This window comes from Octopus sinensis, linkage group LG1 (assembly GCF_006345805.1).
Source record: "Octopus sinensis linkage group LG1, ASM634580v1, whole genome shotgun sequence".
Taxonomy (NCBI): Eukaryota; Metazoa; Mollusca; class Cephalopoda; order Octopoda; family Octopodidae; genus Octopus; species Octopus sinensis.
The window spans coordinates 11152302-11173529 of record NC_042997.1 but is presented as its reverse complement, the minus strand read 5'-3'; the positions used below and the strand labels follow the sequence as shown (position 1 = coordinate 11173529).

At 35.5% G+C, this 21228-nt stretch overlaps 1 protein-coding gene across 2 annotated transcripts; it reads left to right on the top strand.

Moving 5' to 3' along the window:
* Window positions 1-9760: 9760 nt before the first annotated feature.
* Window positions 9761-19267, top strand: LOC115214753 (ADP-ribosylation factor-like protein 6-interacting protein 4). Of its 2 annotated transcripts, none has more exons than XM_029783779.2 (5): window positions 9761-10220; window positions 12228-12445; window positions 14560-14677; window positions 15699-15768; window positions 19157-19267. In XM_029783779.2, exons 1-5 carry the CDS (start codon window positions 9895-9897, stop codon window positions 19211-19213), a joined length of 789 nt encoding a protein of 262 aa, XP_029639639.1. In that variant the 5' UTR covers window positions 9761-9894; the 3' UTR covers window positions 19214-19267. The 2 variants fall into 2 exon arrangements, with proteins under 2 accessions (XP_029639639.1, XP_036364765.1); XM_036508872.1 differs by having other exon boundaries at window positions 10043-10176.
* The last annotated feature ends 1961 nt before the right edge of the window (window positions 19268-21228 follow it).

Genomic DNA, 21228 nt, shown 5'->3' with positions numbered 1-21228 from the left:
CATTACACTACAAATACATTGAAATTTGATGTAGTTGTATGTAGTACATATTGCTTGTATAGGGTGTCATCAATAACAATCCCAAATGAGTTGAAGGCTATTGCTGAGTAGCTCAAAGTAGTTGAGTCCACTATTCAAATGTGTAGTACACAAAGCTATCAGATGCATATCCTACATCATGAGAAGAAGGTGGTTTGTGTCCAGCAGGACCTGAGAGAACTTTTATCATGTGACCTTCCTAATATCATGTGGTTTCCAAGCTCTCCTAATTTGAATCCCCTGAATGCTTCATCTGTGGCATTGCCATGGTGGCAGCGACTGAACATAGCTAAGGACTTGAGTGGCTTATGTTAAGAGGGACATACATGCAGAGAAACTGAAATTGAATTGCACAATACACACACACATAAAACATATGCAGGTAGAAGACTGGATTCCATAACCATGAGATTACAGTTTTCAATGTATCCTAATTTAAGATAGTAGAGTGTGATTTTAAGATAACTTGATTACTCTTACTCTTTTACTTGTTTCAGTCATTTGACTGTGGCCATGCTGGAGCACCGCCTTTAGTCGAGCAAGTCGACCCCGGGACTTATTCTTTGTAAGCCCAGTACTTATTCTATCGGTCTCTTTTGCTGAACCACTAAGTGACGGGGACGTAAACACACCAGCATCGGTTGTCAAGCAATGCTAGGGGGACAAACACAGACACACAAACATACACACAAATACATATATATATACATATATACGACAGGCTTCTTTCAGTTTCCGTCTACCAAATCCACTCAAGGCATTGGTCGGCCCGAGGCTATAGCAGAAGACACTTGCCCAAGGTGCCACGCAGTGGGACTGAACCCGGAACCATGTGGTTGGTAAGCAAGCTACTTACCACACATATCTAACTGATCATACATCCACACAAGGCTCTTCAGTTGGCATAGGCTTCAAGTAAACTTTTGTTTTGTTGTATAATCCAGGTCAGTCATAGTTGAAAAGCTATGGTGAAAGATATCTAATTTTGACAGTCTCATTATTTCTATATCAGGAACGAAATTATTTAACATAGTCTTTATTTAACCCTTTTGATACCAACCCACCTGAGACTGCCTCTGTTTTTATGATAGAAAGTTCCTGTTCTAGAAATGATCTTCATTAAAACCTTCCATCATGATAATTTATGTTCCAAATACCAGCTTAATAATGAGAAATTTATTTTTATTAAATTCTCTTCATTATTTAAAAATTTGATTTAGAGGTAATGTATTTCAACAGAAATATAATAACCGGTCAGTATATTTCAAGAGAAATGTGATAACAAAACAGTTAGGAGTATGAATTTGTGAGAGTTTTGGCTACTATCTGCAGCTGATTGATTGATATCTACAATACGTCCATTCTATCATTTATGTAAATACATAGATTTCAGACAAATCTAAAATATGCAAAAGATGGTGTAAAATTGCATAATAACACAATAAATATTTTAAAATATCTTTTTTCTTTTTGGTATATATTAGCAAAATATTCTCATTTTAGTAACTGTAAATATGTATTATAACAAATTATGAAGCCATTTGCAGACAGTCAAAATAGTTTAGCTGAGAGAGAGAGCTTTACAGTTCTTGAGTTGAATCCTAGGTTTATGAGGGTTTAGTTTTTTTCTTGGAATTATTACTTGTCAAAATTATTATAGTTTGCCTTACTTAGTAAAGGAGGGTGGTAGAAAGAGAGGTTTCCATGACATATATACATATCAACATGTAATCATTGAAATGTATAGATATAATGTATCTGCCTGTCTCTGTCTGTCTCTCTATATATATATATGTGTGTGTTATGTGTGCATGCACACTTCTTCATTTGGATGTCCAAGTGGAAAGTCAAATGCACTTAATACATCTAAGATTGTTTATTCATTTATTCAAAGGTGATGATTCATACCTGCATGAGTTTCAATGTATACCTATTATATCATTATCATCATCATTTTATGTCTGCTTTCCATGTTGGTATGGGTTGGAGTGTATATATATATATATATATATATATATGTATGTATATGTTATATATATATATATATATGTAATATATGTATATAATATACATGCACACATGTACATCTAATGTCTTGGTACAAGCTTGTTTACATTTTAAAAAGTAGTCTTTTGTTTGGAATCTTAGGAAGCAAACTTTGAGGACCTAATGACTTATTAAGTTATTTGAAACCACCCATTCTTATACCCTTCCTAAGCTGCCACAAACTCTTGGTGAGATTGAATACATATTGATATGATTCTGTATATTTATTTATACATAGTATACCTGTACTTGCTTTTTCTGTGTAAATCACTGCCTATGAATTTTACTTAGTCTCTTTCTCTTGACAGTAACCTTCATTAGAGTAGATTACAACATTATTCTATTTATTTTATATGACAGAATATTAACATGAATTGTTTCATAGATTGATTCTATGAGTATTTTATCCAATTTTTAATAGTTTAACATTTTTTTAGTTCTATTAATTATTATTTCATTAAGTAATTCTGTTCTCTTATATATATACCCACAAACAGATGTGATGATTTCTATGTATGTATATATGCACATGTTTATGATGGAAGTGCTTGAATGGACAGTAAGTATGCATATATTGTAAACTGAACTTTCTATTTTTTAACTGTATTTCGGTTTTAAAAGAATGATGCAGGAAAATGTCTGTCTTTGCTTTATCTATGTTCTGAATACTATATTTTCCCAGGCCCATATTCTAAATGTGATGTAATATGCTTTGCTGTTTTTTTTCTTCTTGTTTTTTCTTTTTTTTTTCTATTCCCCTTACATCATCTTCCAAAATATATGTGTTTGGTATATTATTTAATTTGCAATTACTTGCATCTTTAAATCTTTCTTTTTTTGTTTTGCTTTAAAAAATTACAAAGAAAAATGCAACTTCAAACATAAAAGTAATATATATTACTTTTACAAAACCTGGTGAAGAAACTCATAAGAAGGTTTAATATTGTCAATGCATGAGACTAAATACAACTTATTGTTCAAAATTTCAGTGTGATTATCAAAAGTAAAACAAAAAATCTGTACATGGTATTTTTTCAGTTGTGATATTTTTATGTACATATGTAACAATACTACTACTAATAAAAACTATTCTGTAAATAAACTGTTTAAATGATAATGCAATGCTAAGATGGAAAGTTTTAGCATACAAATATGGTTGTGGATTCAATGATATTTTTTATTCAAATTTGATGTCTTTCAATATTCTTGCATTATTATTATTATTATTTTTATTATTTTTATTCTATTAAAAAAAAAAGTAACTATATTTGCTTTATCTAATAGATGTCAGGATAAAAATTTATAAATAAAATAAACTAAAATAGTTTTTACTGCAAATTTTTAATTAATATTGTAATAATCTGGCATTGATGTGTGTGTGTGTGTGCAAAAGACTGTACTGGCACTGTTACTTGATGTGCATATGGAGGGCGTTAGTTTGTATAACTAACACCCTCCATATGCACAACTTGTGGTTGAGGGTAACTTACAAAAACATAGGATAAAGTGGCGAAAATCTATCTCAAGAAGCTGGGCATCATGGAAGATTTGACAAAGAATTACGTGTGTCATTACATAATTACAGAGAAGACTTGCTCACCTGTGCAAACAGAAGAAAACAGACATCAATATGTAGTAGTAATTGTGATATATGATGTCTACATTTGGGTCTCTCAACCGTTATGTTTCTGTTAAGTCTACATCTGCTGCACTTCCTTCTTTCTTACCCCCTCATCTATATACCACTCTGTCGCCTTATCAGTCCCTCTTCCTTCTGTTACACTGCTTATACTGTTTTCTATTCAATCTCCTTACCAACATGTTGCTGTCTATCACTGTTGCTTTTCCATTACTCCCACTGAAACCATCCTCTCATTTCTATCCCTCTGTTCTTTTATTTTTCAACCCCATTTGAGGGCCGGTTGAAAAGTTCATAGGTTGACCCCACACACTTCTATCAGTGTCGCAGTGCTTGGATTCCATTGCTCAGAAAAGACATCAGCAGTAGATATGACACCATCATCACTGTGATATTGGTTCCCAGCCATGTGTTTTGCATGTTGGGGAACAGACAATAGTGAGGGGCCAAATCAGGATAATAGGGAGGCCAATCAACCATTTCAAAGCCACAGTCATGCACAGCAGCCATTGAAACTAACAACTTGTGTGTGCTGGATCATTGTTGATGAAATAAGACACCCTTTTCGTCAGATTTCCCTGGCGTTTGGTCTTGATAGCCTTTAGTAACTTTCAGCAAGTTGGTATAGTACTTTCCATTGATGGTGTGGCCCTTTTGAAGATGATTAATAAACATAACCCCTTTTGCATCCCCAAAAATTGAGAGCGCAACCTTCCCTGCAGATGAAACAACCTTGGCCTTCTTTGAAGCAGGCAAGGAGGTGTGTTTCCACTACATGAATTGTCTCTTTATCTTTGGCTCAAAGTGATGTAGCCAACACTCATCCTGGGTTAGGAAATGTTCTAGGAAGCCAACTGGATCCACCTCAAACAATGTCCAATTTTCCTGTGATGTGATCAGCCTGGTGTGCTTTTGATCAGGTGTCAGAAGACGTGGCACCTGCTGAGCAGAAACCATCATGCTAAGTTCATTGTGTAGAATATTCTTAGTTTTCTCATGAGTTATGCTAATAGCGTTGGCTATTTGATTTATAGTCAATTGTCGGTCATCCATCACTATATGGTGAACATGATCAATGCTTTCAGTGGTGGTGGCAGTTGCAGGATGTCCAGACCTTGGGTATCTTCAAGACGCTCCCTTCCTCTCCTAAATCCAGCTGGTCAATGTTGCACAATTAATAGAGCTGGAGCATCATCCCCTAATGTAGCAACTGAGTCAGCATGAATGTCCTTGGGGGCTAAACTCTTTTTCTGCAGGTACTTGATAACACCAAAATACCAAATTCTGTTCATTTACAGAAGTTGCTGCTAGTTATGTTTGAAGTCTTCCCTGAATAGTCAGATGTCAGTTTACCTGGGAAGAAACAATGCACTTATTAATTAGATGTGTTGAAATTAATGCATGCAAGATTTCATAGCTCTAACATCACTCCTTCACAATCAGCCTAGGAACTTTTCAGCCCCTGCTTTTTCTCTCTCTTTCATCCTTTTGCTTTAGTTTTCTCTTTATCAGTAATTTTTGTTTCATTCACTCTCTCACAGTTTATTTGCCTTTTAGTCTTGCATGGAACAAAAAATATACCTAGAGCTGATAATCTGATAAAATGCATCCAGTACTTCATGTAAAGTGGTTAGCAAACAAAGACAACATTGAGTGAAGAGGACTCTCTAGTCATGTTGAGTATATGACAACCTTTGTCATGTTGATGCTGTAAAGTAGTTGTTGTTAGAAAGGTATCTAACTATAGAAACGATGCCAACATAGAACATGAGCAGCATGTGGTCCCTAACTTATCTAGGAGGGCAGTAATGCTAAATAACCTGTGTGTGACCCATCCAGCATCAAAAGTTGATGTAAATTTATATATAATCATCATTTTTAACATCCACTTTTCTGTACTTGCATGGTGTAGATAAAATTTATTGACAGATTTTCTGCAACAAGATGCTTTTCCTGATGCCAACCGTTATTTATTTCCTAGCAAGGTAATATTTGCCCTAATCCTTTGAAAATGAACATTTCACTGACCAGACATGCTTTCATGGTAGATTGCACCCAAACACCAAATATGAACATACATATATATATATATATATATATATATTTGTAAAAAAGAAGTTTGAAAATGCTACTATATAAGATAGATTTTAATTTTCTTAAAAATTTGACATGTTTTGGTTCTTCTTGAAAAAACGAACCTTATCAAAAATATTTATAAAAGTTAAGTGTAATAAAAAAGTTCATAATTGTTTCTTACTAGTCTCAACAGAATCCACGAAGTGGTTTTTTGTGGGGGAGAGCATAATAGCTGTCTTGTGTGTTGACTAAAGTTGGGGAAATGACCAGTGACCAAAATAGCAGTAGTATATATATATGTATATGAATATATATATATTATATATATATATGATATATATATATATATGTATATGAATATATATATATATATATATGTATATGAATATATATATGTATATGAATATATATATATATGAATATATATATATAGATGTATATGAATATATATATATAGATGTATATGAATATATATATATATATATATATATATATATATATAGATATATATGCATATATATATATATATAGATATATATGCATATGTCACTGGTCACTCTATGAGCAGACTTCACTGCTTTAATATATATATTTTTTCTTTTACTTGTTTCAGTCATTTGACTGCAGCCATGCTGGAGCACCACCTTTAGTCAAGCAAATCAACCCCAGGACTTATTCTTTGGAAGCCCAGTACTTATTCTATTGGTCCTTTTGCTGAACCGCTAAGTTACAGGGAAGTAAACACACCACCATCGGTTGTCAAGTGATGTTGGGGAGACAGACAGAGAGACACAAACATATACACACACATACATATATACAACGGGCTTCTTTCAGTTCCCGTCTACCAAATCTACTCACAAGGCTTTGGTCGGCTCGAGGCTATAGTAGAAGACACTTGCCCAAGGTGCCACACAGTCGGAATGAACCTGGAATCATGTGGTTGGTAAGTAAGCTACTTACCACACAGCCACTCCTGTGCCTATATATATATATATAATCAAGGAATTCAAGATGGGTTGGCCTTGGGAGTTCCTCTATGCTGATGACCTGGCCCTCATAGCAGAATCACTACCGGAACTAGAAAAGAAATTTCAGGTGTGGAAGCTAGGTTTACAATCAAAAGGCCTTAGAGTAAATGTAGCAAAGACCAAAGTTATAGTAAGCAGGAAGGCAAATTCATCACACACCTCCTTATGTAGGTGGCCCTGCTTGATCTGTAGAAAAGGTGCGGCCGCTGCCAGCCTCCCCTGGCACCTGTGCTGGTGGCACATAAAAAGCACCCACTACACTCACGGAGTGGTTGGTGTTAGGAAGAGCATTCAGGTGTATAAACACTGCTAAATCGGCCTGAAGCCTGGTGCAGCCTCCTGGCTTCCCAGACCCCAGTTGAACCGTCCAACCCATGCTGGCATGGAAAACGGACATTAAACAATGATAATGATGATGATAATCATCATCATTTAACATCTGTTTTCCATTCTGACATATGTTGGACGGTTTGACAGGAGCTGGCCAGCTGAAGAGATGCCCAGGCTCCGAGTCTGTTTTGGCATGGTTTCTGTGGCTGGATGCTCTTCCTAAAGCCAACCACTTTACAGAGTGTACTTGGTGCTTTTACACAGCACCATCATGGGTACATTTTTGAGGCACTAGTACAGGTGCTTTTTATGTAGCACCAGTACCTGTGAGCCTGCAAAATTAGGAATTGGAGAGGGATGCAAGGGACAAGCCTCTATGCAAGGACAACCATGCTTTTGTTTAGCTTGATGTGTCTTTTCAAGCATAGCAAACTGTTATCCTCTCTGTGAGTTCCAATGTCTGTAGATCCTTTCTTACCACTTTGTCCCACATCTTCCTCTTTATTTTTTATTTGTTTCAGTCATTTGACTGTGGCCATGCTGGAATACTGCCTTTAGTTGAGCAAATCGACCCCAGGACTTATTCTTTGTAAATCTAGTACTTATTCTATCGGTCTCTCTTGCCAAACCGCTAAGTGACGAGGACGTAAACACATCAGCATTTGTTGCCAAGCCATGTTGGGGGGACAAACACAGACACACAAACATATACACACACACACATATATATATATACACAACAGGCTTCTTTCAGTTTCCGTCTACCAAATCCACTCACAAGGCTTCGGTTGGCCTGAAACTATAGTAGAAGACACTTGCCCAAGGTGCCACGCAGTGGGACTGAACCCGGAACCATGTGGTTGGTAAGCAAGCTACTTGCCACTCCTGCGCCTATTCATCGTGATCGTTCGATGATGTAGGGCAGCGAGTGGGGGCACCGCCTCAAGTGGCATGGTGGGGAGCCTGTTTTTTCCCTGCGAGTCACACCAATGCGGTCGTAGCTGCTGCCGCCATGCATCTCTGTCTAACCCTTCTACATGTCTTCTCTACAATTAGAGATCAGCACCTCTTGAATCAACTGTCTTCATATATATATATACACAAACACACAAGCTTCTTTTAGTTTCAGTCTACCAAATCTACTCAAGGTTTTAATCAACCTGGGGCTATAGCTGGAGACACCCAAGATGTTACAACAGTGGGACTGAACTCAAAACAATGTGAATGTGATGCACACTTTTTAACAACATAGCCATGTTTGCATGTATATATATATATATTTAGTTGTACAAAGAGGAGAAATCACATATTATGAATATAATTTATTGATTTAAAGTTGATTTATTTCAAAACTTCTCTGTTTCTTTTTATGTGCAATCCATCAGTTAATAAAATTATTGATACGTGAACTTGGTTTAGGGCTTCAGAATCATAGAATAAGCCAAATTTTTCAATTGGTTTGGCAATAATATTGATGAGAAAGGGATTAGAAAATGTCACTGCATGGTATTAATGCTCTGTTGATTGTGAAATTAATCTCTGTAGAATTGGTTAATTAGTCCTTGAACAAACACTTCATTTCATGTTGCTCCAGTTAACACAGCTGAAGATGAGCAACAACAGCTGGACTTAACATTGTACAGAATGGCATCTCATCTGGAGGAACCTTTAAAGATAGTAATAGCAATTTTTTAAAGTTTACTTTCTGATACAAAAGGCTAGCATGACATTTGTATTTAGAACAACTTTATGAACTACTGTCTACAAGGAATTATTCTAATTCGAACAAATTCAAGTGTGTCATTATTTCTACAAAATCGTTCGACACCTTGTAATATATAGATGAATATCTATATAGCCATGTCTTCTAAACTAACAAGTGTAGAGTAAAACAATGAAATAATATAAATCAGTGATGCACAGTGGTTCATACCAAAGTTTTGATAGGTTCATAATGGGGTTTCTACCTTCCCTTTTTGCACAATACTTTTAAAAGTAAATTATACTTAGTGGCACATGAAGATTTTCTCATAAATTTTATGGGTGCTTTTCTGAAAAAAGGTAGTGCGTTACATTCAAAATCAACCCTTGAGTCATCTTTATATATAAAACAGAGGTTGTGTGCTGTCTGTCTCCTACGATTTAGATTCCTAACTACTCCCACATTTTGCGGTGCAGTTTAACCAAAATCGGGTATCTTATAGTCGTGATTCATATCGAGCCCTTCTGGGTATTAGCGCGCGTCTACGATGAGTCTACGATTAAAAAAAAAAATTACCATCAATCTTTCCCATTTTAATGCATTTTTGGCATATATAAGGGAAGTAACTCTCTAAAAGTTTATTATTAAATCTCAGAACGTAAAAAGCTACAGTAACACCCCCCCCCTTTGTGGTTAACCATATTGAGATAGCTATTATACTTTACATCTCTAAAAATGCTTATATAGTTATTTCCCTTACAAACCCGAGCAACGCCGGGCGATACTGCTAGTATTCAATAAAGTAAGTTAATAGCTTTGATAACTATTATTTTGTATTTTAATTTAGTATTAGCTTACTAATTTTATAAAGAATAACAAGGCGTTAAAATATTAACTAAGATACACAGACACTGTTGAGTGAAAATTTGATTTCGTTTCGTCTAAGCACCATTTCAGATATTAAATAAACAAAATGGCAGCTCCCATGCACTTTTAAATTTTCAGGTTATGGTGTTTATATTTTACAGCTAATGATGTCTTCGACCAGTAAGCGCTCGTCTCGATCAAGATCTCCTTCTACACGAAACTGGGACAGCCCGAAGTCCAACAAACACAAAACACCCCGACATGACAGTAAAATCGGTAGTCATCATTTTTCTAAGAAACACCGTACATCACACGATGACTCTGAAGAAAAGAGCACCAGTGGTAGAAGTTCTTCAAAGAAATTATCAAAGCATCCCAAATCACCGCCTGATAGAATTCTTAAACGAAAACGGAGTTCCAGCAGAAGCAGTTCCTGTAGTAGTGATGTAGGTAATTTTAAAAGATCGAAGAAAAGCAGCAAAAAATCGAGGTGATTTACTTCTATTTCATACTATAGCGATGATCTTGGGTTTTAGCTAACCTCATATATATGTCTCTAGATCCGAAGATCGTCAATATTTTAATATCTCAAGATAATCCATTTCCATAATGGCCTTATAGTTATTGTTGTACTTCATATTCTCCAAGTTTTTTGCCAGTAATTTGCTGAATACAACAATATTAAGTGTTTATAGGATAGTAGTTCACACCTCTTTTTTTTTCATGCCATTTTTTTTTCATCATATCTCAGGATGTTATTCCTGCCTTTCTACAATTGTCTGGAGCCAAGAGGTGCATTCAAAACAAACCGGTGACACACATCAGTCTTGTAGACTGTGGATAGTATTTGTGAATGACGCTGAAAATGATATGTAGGAAAATTACATACCGTCTTGAAAAACCAAGTTCAATTAACTGTGATAATGCTTGCAGTTAGACGTTCCTTTAGAAATGTTCGAAAAAACAAAATTAACAAGCAAGGGAGAGAACTCTAATACCAGCTAACAGAACTGAAAATGAGAACCATGCAGTTTCTACCTGCAAACGTAACTGCTTAAGCAACATATTTTAGTCTTAGATCTCATCAGTGAATCATGTTCGCCTCAGTTTACAGAGCTTAAGAGATGATCAATTTATCTGATTCCTCTTATACTCAGTTTTTGTCTCAACGCATTTGTATCATATCGTTAAGGCACATTAACAGTGTGCACCCAACGAAGCATGCTTGCTTCATTTCTCTCTTGTTTATTCAAATCTTCTGCGTTCAAAACGCATATCTCACATGCATGCAATATCCCCGTTCCAACACAAGTTTCATACAATGTACTTTTCATTGAAGGAAAAGACCTTTGTTGGGCTTTCTCCAGGCTGCTGTACTTTCAGAGCAACCACGTCCTCAGTTAACTACATCTAGTATGTAACAAAAACCACCAACTATTTCTAATTCGTCATCTTGGCATTTAAGAGAATCTGTATTTGGTGTGCTTGTAATACTTACTGCTCCAACGCATCTATCACATATAAAGCTTATATTTTGTTATTTTTGCCCGGCGATTCTACTACATCTCGTATACTCATAGCTTACAATGGACACAATGTATATACTACAAATGTTGTTTAACTTCTTGATTCCAGAGTCATATGAAAAAACTTTACTTCAAATAACACACTGATATCTTCTTTGATGATAAGTATGAATCATCATTCTTTCTTTTCAAGATGCACATTCCTTGAATGTGCAAGAGTAAGTGAAAGAAATATTTCCGCACATACAAGAAATGTTCAGTAAACCTTATTGTCATTGATTAAATTAAAAGTAGACATCAGTTCTGCAGAATGTACATAATCTACCTTATTGAATATTGGTTTTCTAAAACCTGCCTCAATGAATTCCATTTCACCCATGCAATGACAACAATTCTTTTTGTAGTAACAAATTCCAAATTTTGCCAGAACTATCTTTGAATAACAAAATTATAATGTATTTAGTGCTAAAAATATATTCATAAGGAAATACAACATTTGTTCATATATCTCAATTAGTCTGTTATACAACAGTAGTAACCATTCTTGTTTTTTTCACCTCCGTGCCAGTGGCACATAAAAAGCACCATCCGATCGTGGCCGTTTGCCAGCCTCGCCTGGCCTCCGTGCCGGTGGCACGTAAAAAGCACCCACTACACTCATGGAGTGGTTGGCATTAGGAAGGGCATCCAGCCGTAGAAACATTGCCAGATCAGACTGGGCCTGATGCAGCCTTCTGGCTTCCCAGACCCCAGTTGCACCGTCCAACCCATGCCAGCATGGAAAGCAGACACTAAATGACGATGATGATGATGATGCATGGCTCCATGGCAATGTATGTATAAAAATGTAGAAAAAACAAACAAACAAACAAAAGAGAAAAATCATAAAAGGAATGAAATAAGTGTGAAAAGGGTTAAATTGATATTTTAATGAACTTTCAATATTTTAATTCTGCGCATTTGCTTTTTAGCCACCATGATTCTTCGGAACAGAAAAAGAAGCATAAAAAACATAAGAAAGAAAAGAAAAAGAAAAAAAAGAAAAAGAAGCATAAAAAATTGGACAAGTCTTCAGCTGATGAGAAAGTGTCAACTGGCAAAGAAGATGTACACAGCCCTCTGAAAACAACTGAGAAAGTTACATCGCTGCAACCTGCTTCCAAAGTTAAAGAATCCATGACAAATGAAGGTGAGCTATTTGTATCTGATATTTGTATTTCTTAATGATTTCGTCTGATTTATCAGATTAAAGTGTATATTAGCTTGTCTTCATAACCATTTAGTATATTTTGAAATTTAAGGGAGGAAGCACTCCGTCAGTTACGACGACGAGGGTTCTGGTTGATCTGATCAACGGAACAGCCTGCTCGTGAAATTAACGTGTAAGTGGCTGAGCACTCCACAGACACGTGTACCCTTAACGTAGTTCTCGGGGATATTCAGCGTGACACAGAGAGTGACAAGGCCGGCCCTTTGAAATACAGGTACAACAGAAACAGGAAGTAAGAGTGAGAGAAAGTTGTGGTGAAAGAGTACAGCAGGGATCACCACCATCCCTGCTGGAGCCTCGTGGTGCTTTTAGGTGTTTTCGCTCAATAAACGCTCACAACGCCCGGTCTGGGAATCGAAACCGCGATCCTAACGACCGCGAATCCGCTGCCCTAACCACTGGGCCATTGCGCCTCCACATATTTTGAAATATACCACAATGGAACAGCCAGTTCTTGGTAAACCAAATGGTATACCATTTCAATTCTCACTTGAAACTATTTTAGTCATTTTTATGATACCGAAGAAAGGCATGAACGTCTCAACTTTCCATTTTCTCATCTCTATAAATCACTTTGTGATATTTTTTAACCTTACTATATCCTTGTTAAGTACTGATACATCTTATATTGAAATGCTATAACCATTTCGACTAACTCCAGTTTGAGCTTAGTTGCATTGGTAAAGGATATTATTTAGATGAGTACTATCAAGAGGCTATAAGTAAATAAAGGGCATTAGACTTGAAGCGGTAAAATTTTGCATTAAACTTTCACTCAAAATAATTCAAGTGAAACTGTTCTCAGTTTATAATGGAACTAGCAGTATCGCCCGGCGTTGCTCGGGTTTGTAAGGGAAATAACTATATAAGCATTTTTAGAGAGTTATAGCCAAAATAATGCATTAAAAATGGAAAGCAAATGATGGTAATTTTTTTTTTTAAATCGTTGACTCATCGTAGACATTTTTAGAGAGTTACTTCACTTATATAATAGCGAAAAAATGCATTAAAAATGATGGAAAATTTTTTTAAAATCGTAGACTCATTGTAGACGCGCGCTAATACCCAGAAGGGCTCGATATGAATCACGACTATAAGATACCCGGTTTTGGTTAAACTGCACCGCAAAATGTGGGAGTAGTTAGGAATCTAAATCGTAGGAGACAGACACACAACTTCACTTTTATATATAAAGATATTAATATAAATCTTAGCACAAGTAAGAAGTTACATTGAAATGCAGTACAGGTAAATCTTAGAAAAAAATGATGTAAAACTTTACAACACAACAAAGCTTTTAAAGCTATTTCCTTGTGTAAATTGGGGTTAGCTATCCCATAACAACCCTCTCTATTTTCCTTTTATTGTATACACTGGTAACAAATATTGGAAAAAATGTCTGAGTTATTTCAATGAATGTAAGAGCATAGCTTTTAAATATATTCTTAACGTTCTATCTTAAACTATTGGAATGATTTAATATTATATTTATTATCAACATATGAAATTAAGTTGATGTCAAACTGAGTTTGCAAACTTGCTTTAAAATTGTTTTGCGATTATATATTTGTTAGTTTTGTCAAGTGAGGTCATTGCCAGTGCCACTGGACTGGCTCCTGTGCAGGTGGCACGTAAAAAACACCATTTGAGCGTAGCTGTTCCCAGTACTGCCTGACTGGCCCTCATGCTGGTGGCACGTAAAAGTACCCACTACACTCTCAGAGTGGTTGGTGTTAAGAAGGGCATCCAGCTTTAGAAACTCTGCCAGATCAGATTGGAGCCTGGTGTAGCCATCTGGCTCGCCAGTCTTCAGTCAAACCGTCCAACCCATGCCAGCATGGAAAGCGGACGTAAAACGATGATGATGATGATTATTATTATCACTCAGATCTACTCAACTTTATTGTCAAGGCCAACATTGTATTTTTTCCTTTTGTAGGTCTATGAATAACTGTCAGTTATACAATTAATGCGATTCAATCAACTTAACTATTGTACTTTGTCATAAATTTCTCCTTATTTTTACATTTCAGATACTTTATCAGCACCAGGCCCTAGCCCACGTATACTGAAACCTATGACAAAAGAAGAATGGGAAAAACAGCAAAGTGTGATCCGACGTGTCTATGATCCTACAACTGGACGGAATAGGTAGTTATGTAAAATAAAACTTTAAGGATCTCTTTTATGCCATTTTAGTTGCAAGTATTGTACACAACAAGTACTTGTTGGGGTTTAGTTGAAATTAAATTTATAATGCAGAGATAAGTCACCAGTTTCTCTTCATAAGAGAAGAGTTTTTATATATTGGCATCATATTAATATAATCCTATATTATCATTTATATAATTTATACAATTTTTTCTTTGTGTAATTATAAATTAATGAAAAGTAAACAAATCAAAATCGCTGATGTGGCCGATGGCAGTACCGCCTGATTGTCACTCATGCCTGTGGAACGATAAAAGCACATCCGAGCATGATCATTGCCAGGGCCATGGAGTGGCTCCGGTGCCGGTGACATGTGAAAAGCACCATTGTTATATTATAATATAAATAGATTGTTAATTTGTCAATTGAATCTCTCTATTTAATTTATCTATTTAATATATATATATATATATATATATATATCACGTGACCGACCAGACCATCAGATGTTGTTACACATCGCTGGTCACAATGCGCTTCGCATTGTTTTAGCCTTCGAATGACGCCACTCCGCTGGCTAAGCGAGCAGGCCAACAGAAGAATGAGAGAAAGAGTGGTGAAAGAGTACAGCAGGGATCACCACCCCCTGCCGGAGCGTCGTGGAGCTTTTAGGTGTTTTTGCTCAATAAACACTCACAACGCCTGGTCTGGGAATCGAAACCGCGATCCTACAACCGCGAGTCCGCTGCCGTAACCACTGGGCCATTGCGCCTCCATATATATATACATATACATATATATATGTTAGTTAGTTTCCTCATATATGAGACTAATATTCAAAATGTAATAGAAGTTACAGAATTATAAATTGAAATAAATGAAGGTAACATCTCAACTGAGATTAGATTTGATAAAAAAATTATTTCAATCACAAAACTTAGATTTTTAAATGCATAGTATAATAGATATAATAGTAATCAAGTCCACACAATGATTTAACAAATTTTTCTCTTTAAAATAGGCTTGTAAAGGGAGATGGAGAAATCCTTGAAGAAATTGTTAGTAAAGAAAGACATCAACAAATAAATAAGGTAAGCTTTTTTGCATACCACTTGAAATTAGAATATCAGCACGAAGGCGGTGCTCCAGCATGGTCATGGTCAAATGACTGAAACAAGTAAATGAATAGAATAAAAGAATATGAACATCATCTTCAGTAATATTTTTACCTTTGTAAAACATGTATTTAACTGATGAACAGCCAGCAGTATATCTTACTGCTACTTCAAGAAATTGAAACTCCTTTATAATGGAGTGTCAGAAATAGTAGTCATATTATATGGAGAGAATTCACAAAAAAAAACAAAACAAAAGATGAAGACAGGTGGTGTAGACAACAAACAGCTGTATTAGTTTAACGCTTGGGAAGTGAAAACGTCTTTAACATTTCGAGCCTACGCTCTTCCACAGAAAGGAACACAAAAAGGAGTGAAAATAAAGAATGTGTAGTGGCTAGTGATCTATTATGGTGAATGCCGGACAAAGGGGTCACACAGGAGAGCTCATATTATAGTCATATTATATGCCTTATAGTATTTTCCTATGTTCTTTGTGCAACTCCTGTTGTTCTTGATCTTACCTTTCATTCATGTATTGGGTTAATAAAATTGACAATATCCTCCTCCTGGAAATTTGTGACGTATGCATGAAATCCTTATTATCTGAATATGCAAAAAGATTGGATGGTCAAGGACAGAATGCCTCTGATCATAGATCTGCTTGAACAGGAATGATTGAAGCTAAAACATCAACAACTTTGCTTCCCAGTTGCTGGAGCACCGCCTTTAGTCGAAGAAATTGACCCCAGGACTTATTCTTTGTAATGCATTTCTATATTTAAGAGATGAGGAATTATGTACACTCTTTAAATTTGACGGATATTTGTCCTCATCTTATTTGTTGTTAACACAACGTTTCGGCTGATATACCCTCCAGCCTTCATCAGATGTCTTGGGGAAATTTCGAACCTAGGTTCTCATTCCTAAGGTATTTTTCAATGTTATTTTTATTGTTGTTGTTATTATTATTATTATTATTATTATTCAGGTCACTGCCTGGAATAGAACTCAGAATCTTGGGGTTAGCATGCCAGTGGGCATGTGGCATAGTGGTTAAGAGCGCAGACTACTAACCCCAAGATTCTGAGTTCGATTCCAGGCAGTGACCTGAATAATAATAACAACATCGGAAAATACCTTGGAAATGAGAACCCAGGTTTGAAATTTCCCCAAGGCACCTGATGAAGGCTGGAGGGTATATCAGCTGAAACATGTTAACAACAAACAAGATGAGGACAAATATCCACCAAATGTAAATGATTATTCTTTGTAAGCCTAGTACTTATTCAATTGGTTCTTTTGACAGACTGCTAAGTTTCAGAGATGTAAACACACCAAACATCAGTTGTCAAGCAATGGTGGGGGAACAAACACAGATACAAAAACACACATACACACATATATATAAAATAAGCAGAAAATAACTGTTAAGGGGTAGGTGTAAATAAAGAAGTAAATAAAACAGTAAATATAAAGTGAGGGGGAGTAGTCTATGTATTGTTAGTTATTTACTGTCATGCTGTTGCTTGTATTTATGTTGGGATGGTGTATAATGATACAAGTGGCCTTGCACCACTTATGACATAGACTACTCCCCCCCCCTTTTTTTTACTTAGCTTGCCCTTGGTTTTAAATTTAACTGACCAATTATAAAGATGGCTGGACTTTGGTCAATTCCATTATGGACAACAGGTGGTTGGTCTTTAGAATATATCAGTTAGTACACTATTGTAACAACTTTACAGGTTTGTTTTTGGATAAACATTAATTAGCTCTATTTATGAAATCATAAGTACTATTCTTTTTCTAGGTTTATTGGCAAATCCTGTTATACTTAAGTACTAGTTTTATTTTCTTAATATTTATACACCCTGGTACCCCTAATGAAAGATTAACCCACCAGTTATTTTTCTAGTTTATTTGTTAGTTTATTCATTTGCTCATCAATTTCAAGCTTTACACTGCAAAATGGTATGATTCTAATTTATTAAGCCTTCTTTCCTCATATCAAGGCCCTGTTCTTTCCTCTTCCCTTATTTTAGTTTATGTAGTTGTATTCATTCTGATGAAGATCCGTGTACTAAATTGGACGTGCTATAAAGATGATGAATATTATTCTCTTAATTTTCTTTGGAGGCACCGACTGACATTGGTAGTAGAAACAGCTGTGAACAATGTTAAAGTTTTGTATTAAAAAATAATTTACCGACGGTAGTCAGTTTGTTTGTTGATCAAAAGTTTTCTCCATTTTCTGCTTATTTTAAATTTGATTGCTGATAAACTCTTGTTTATTTTGTTATTACTTGTATTCTATGAGCATAGTATGCTTGCATATCCTTGCCCAGGTAATTTATACCAGTAGTAATAATGGATATTCTTATCCCTTAGATGGCTATTCCGACCGCTAACTCTACTTACCTATATATATATATATATATATATATATACACACACACACACACACACGATGGGCTTCTTTCAGTTTTTGTCTACCAAATTCATTCACAAGGCTTTGGTTGGCCTGGGGCTATAGTAGAAGACACTTGCCCAAAGTGCCATGCAGGGGGACTGAACCTGGAACCATGAGGTTGGGAAGCAAACTTCTTACCACACAGCCACTTCATATTTAGAAAAAATAAAAGAACTCCGAAATATTATTCATAATTTGAAGCTAAATTTAATTTGATGCTTGAGTAGGTCACAACTTACTGAAAAGTCAGCCAATTAGATTTAAAACATTCCTCTCCATCATTGCAAATTTATTGGGTTAGCACTATTGACATCAGCTTCTAAACTGGTGTATAATGCAACAGCAAAATGAGCTGTTTGCCTTTTCCTCTTGTCCTTAGTTTTAAATAATATCCATATGGTTCAAAAGGATCTGCTCTGGCCAATGTAGATCTTGTTTCACATATTGATTCTAATTTATTTAAGGCAAGTCAAAAGTCTATCATTCTCCTCTTTACCAGTTATATGGAGTAATATTGCAATTTCATCTGGAAGTCCATTAGACAGGTTTGCTTATGGCAAACAAAAATAATTATAATCATTTTTTATAATAAGTATAAGGTTAAAGATTTCTAGGAAGGACAGTCAATTAAATCAACTCCAGTATTTTACTGGTAATTTATTTTATTTAATCTGTAAGGATGAAAGGCAAACTTGACCTTTGATATCTTATGCAGGCACAAACACATTTTGGGGAAGGAGCAGGTGATTATATTGGCTTCAGTACATGACTGATACTTATTTTATTGATCTAAGCATTCATTCATATTGTAACCAATAATTAACAAAAATATGTGATTCTTGATTTTGTTTGAAATCAATTATAACTTAAACTTTTCTTTACCATTTACAGCAAGCAACAGTTGGTGATGGCTTGTATTACCAGTCCAAAATGGGTTTACAAAAATGAGGACATTGACATTATTTGCATATTATATTTATTCTATTGAATAAAATTTATATTTGATTTATATTTGTGTCTTTCTTTACCTTTGTGACAACTGTAGTAATTTCTTTTTAAAACCAAATTTACTTTCTAACAAGGGTATATTTTGGTTGGTTGATAGAACAACAAAAGCCTTTGTGATATTCCAAATACAAAATATTTATTTATCATTATCAAAAATGTCATTTCAGTGACCAACAGAAAAACAATAAGCCAAATGAATCAGATTGTGCATGTTGATGACAGATGTGTGTGTCAATAATGACAGTAGCTATGAGTGGCATAAATTCTTGCAGCAAGTTGGCTTGAGCCGTGTCATGATAATTGACTAGCTACTAGGTGCACCGTCTATATATAGCCAATATCTGTCAAAGAAAAGTCACCAAAGGCAAAATCATTAATGAGATTTCTATGTATTGTTTATCCAAAATATACTGGAAATCTAATAGAATCTGTAGATTCTGTTTTTTTTTTCACTGGTCAAACTAGCCATTGATAAAAACAAGTTCTTAATCTGTTTATCAAAGATGCAAATGAGTTAGTCTGACTTCAGTCATCTTGTCTATTGTTTTGTTCTTTTTACATCTGAACACAATAATTTGGAGTTGATTCTTAAGCAGTGACTTGGTGTCTGGGACTCAGCCAGTATTACTGCAACAGAACTCTGCTGTCGAGTGGAATGACTGGAAGCAGTAAATTAAATGAAATGAGAAAAGTGCAGTAAGTGTAGATATAAAGTGTGTTCGGGTATGTGCATTAGAATTGGTGAATACAGGAATAGGAGTGTTGGTTAGATTGCATAGATGGCAAGCAGGTGATCTCACAAAAAAAGTTGGAGTATTAACAGATGCTTTCCATGCACATTGCAGTACTGTTTTACATGTGAAATACTGTAAAAGCTTGAGGTGTGAAAACCTGCATAGCCAGGTGTGTGAAAAATATGCAAGAGAAATCAAACACATGGTTGAATAATAGGGTACTTAAACATATAAGGAAGGAAAATATGATAGACTTGAGAATATATTGGCAGTGAGCTGGCAGAAACATGAGCATGCCGGGTGAAATGCTTAGCGGTATTTCGTCTACTGTTACGTTCTGAGTTCAAATTCCCCTGTGGTCGACTTGGCCTTTCATCCTTTCGGGGTCGATTGAATAAGTACCAGTTAATCACTGGGGTCGATGTAATCGACTTAATCCCCTTGTCTGTCCTTGTTTAGCCCCTTGTGGGCAATAAAGAAATAAATATATATACTTCCAACCCATGCTAGCATGGAGAACGGACGTTAAACGATGATGATGATGACTTATGTTGGTAAGTTGTGTGCAGCCAACCATGCTAGGTGCCTGAATTTATGTTAAATGAATGTGAATTTATCAATGTTGGTGAGTATGCAATGTATACATGTTCAGATGTATGTGTGTGAGAGCAGAAAAAAAGTTGATATCACACATCAGTATGCAAATATTATCTTGAAAGTAACACACTTTTTAAAATCTACTGTACTGCACATAGTAAGCAGCCAGTGCACTCACTGATCTGATCTTAAGCTAGTCAGTGGAGCAGATGTGAAAACATCAGTGTAAGAATGTGCTGATGTAGTTGGAACAGGTGGTAGGGTTGATTTAGAGTAAGCCTTCCTTAGGCAATTTGTGTGAATTGGTTTCCTCAAAAGCCTGAAGCCATTTATGATGTACCACAGCAGAAATAATAGCTAAAGCTCTACTTCCTCATTGAATTACATGTTTTCACACACCAACTACAATTACAACAAATTACATCAGTTTCATTCAACCTTTTCTCAGAATTGACATACCTCTACTGTTGTAAATGATCCTCCACAACTGCTTACTATCCTGCAGTCAATGGTATGGTTGAACGATTCATCACCTGTGTAACTACACGTCAAGTTTGCCATCGGTTGCTTTGTGTTTTCAGAATATTACCGCTAATTTTTCACCTGATATTCAACAATGGACAC

Coding starts and splice junctions, on each gene's coding strand:
- LOC115214753 (XM_029783779.2), top strand. CDS start 9,895: ATGATGTCTTCGACCAGTAAGCGCTCGTCTCGATCAAGATCTCCTTCT. Junction 10,221..12,227: donor AAAAGCAGCAAAAAATCGAG/GTGATTTACTTC, acceptor TTTGCTTTTTAG/CCACCATGATTCTTCGGAAC. Junction 12,446..14,559: donor AGAATCCATGACAAATGAAG/GTGAGCTATTTG, acceptor TTTACATTTCAG/ATACTTTATCAGCACCAGGC.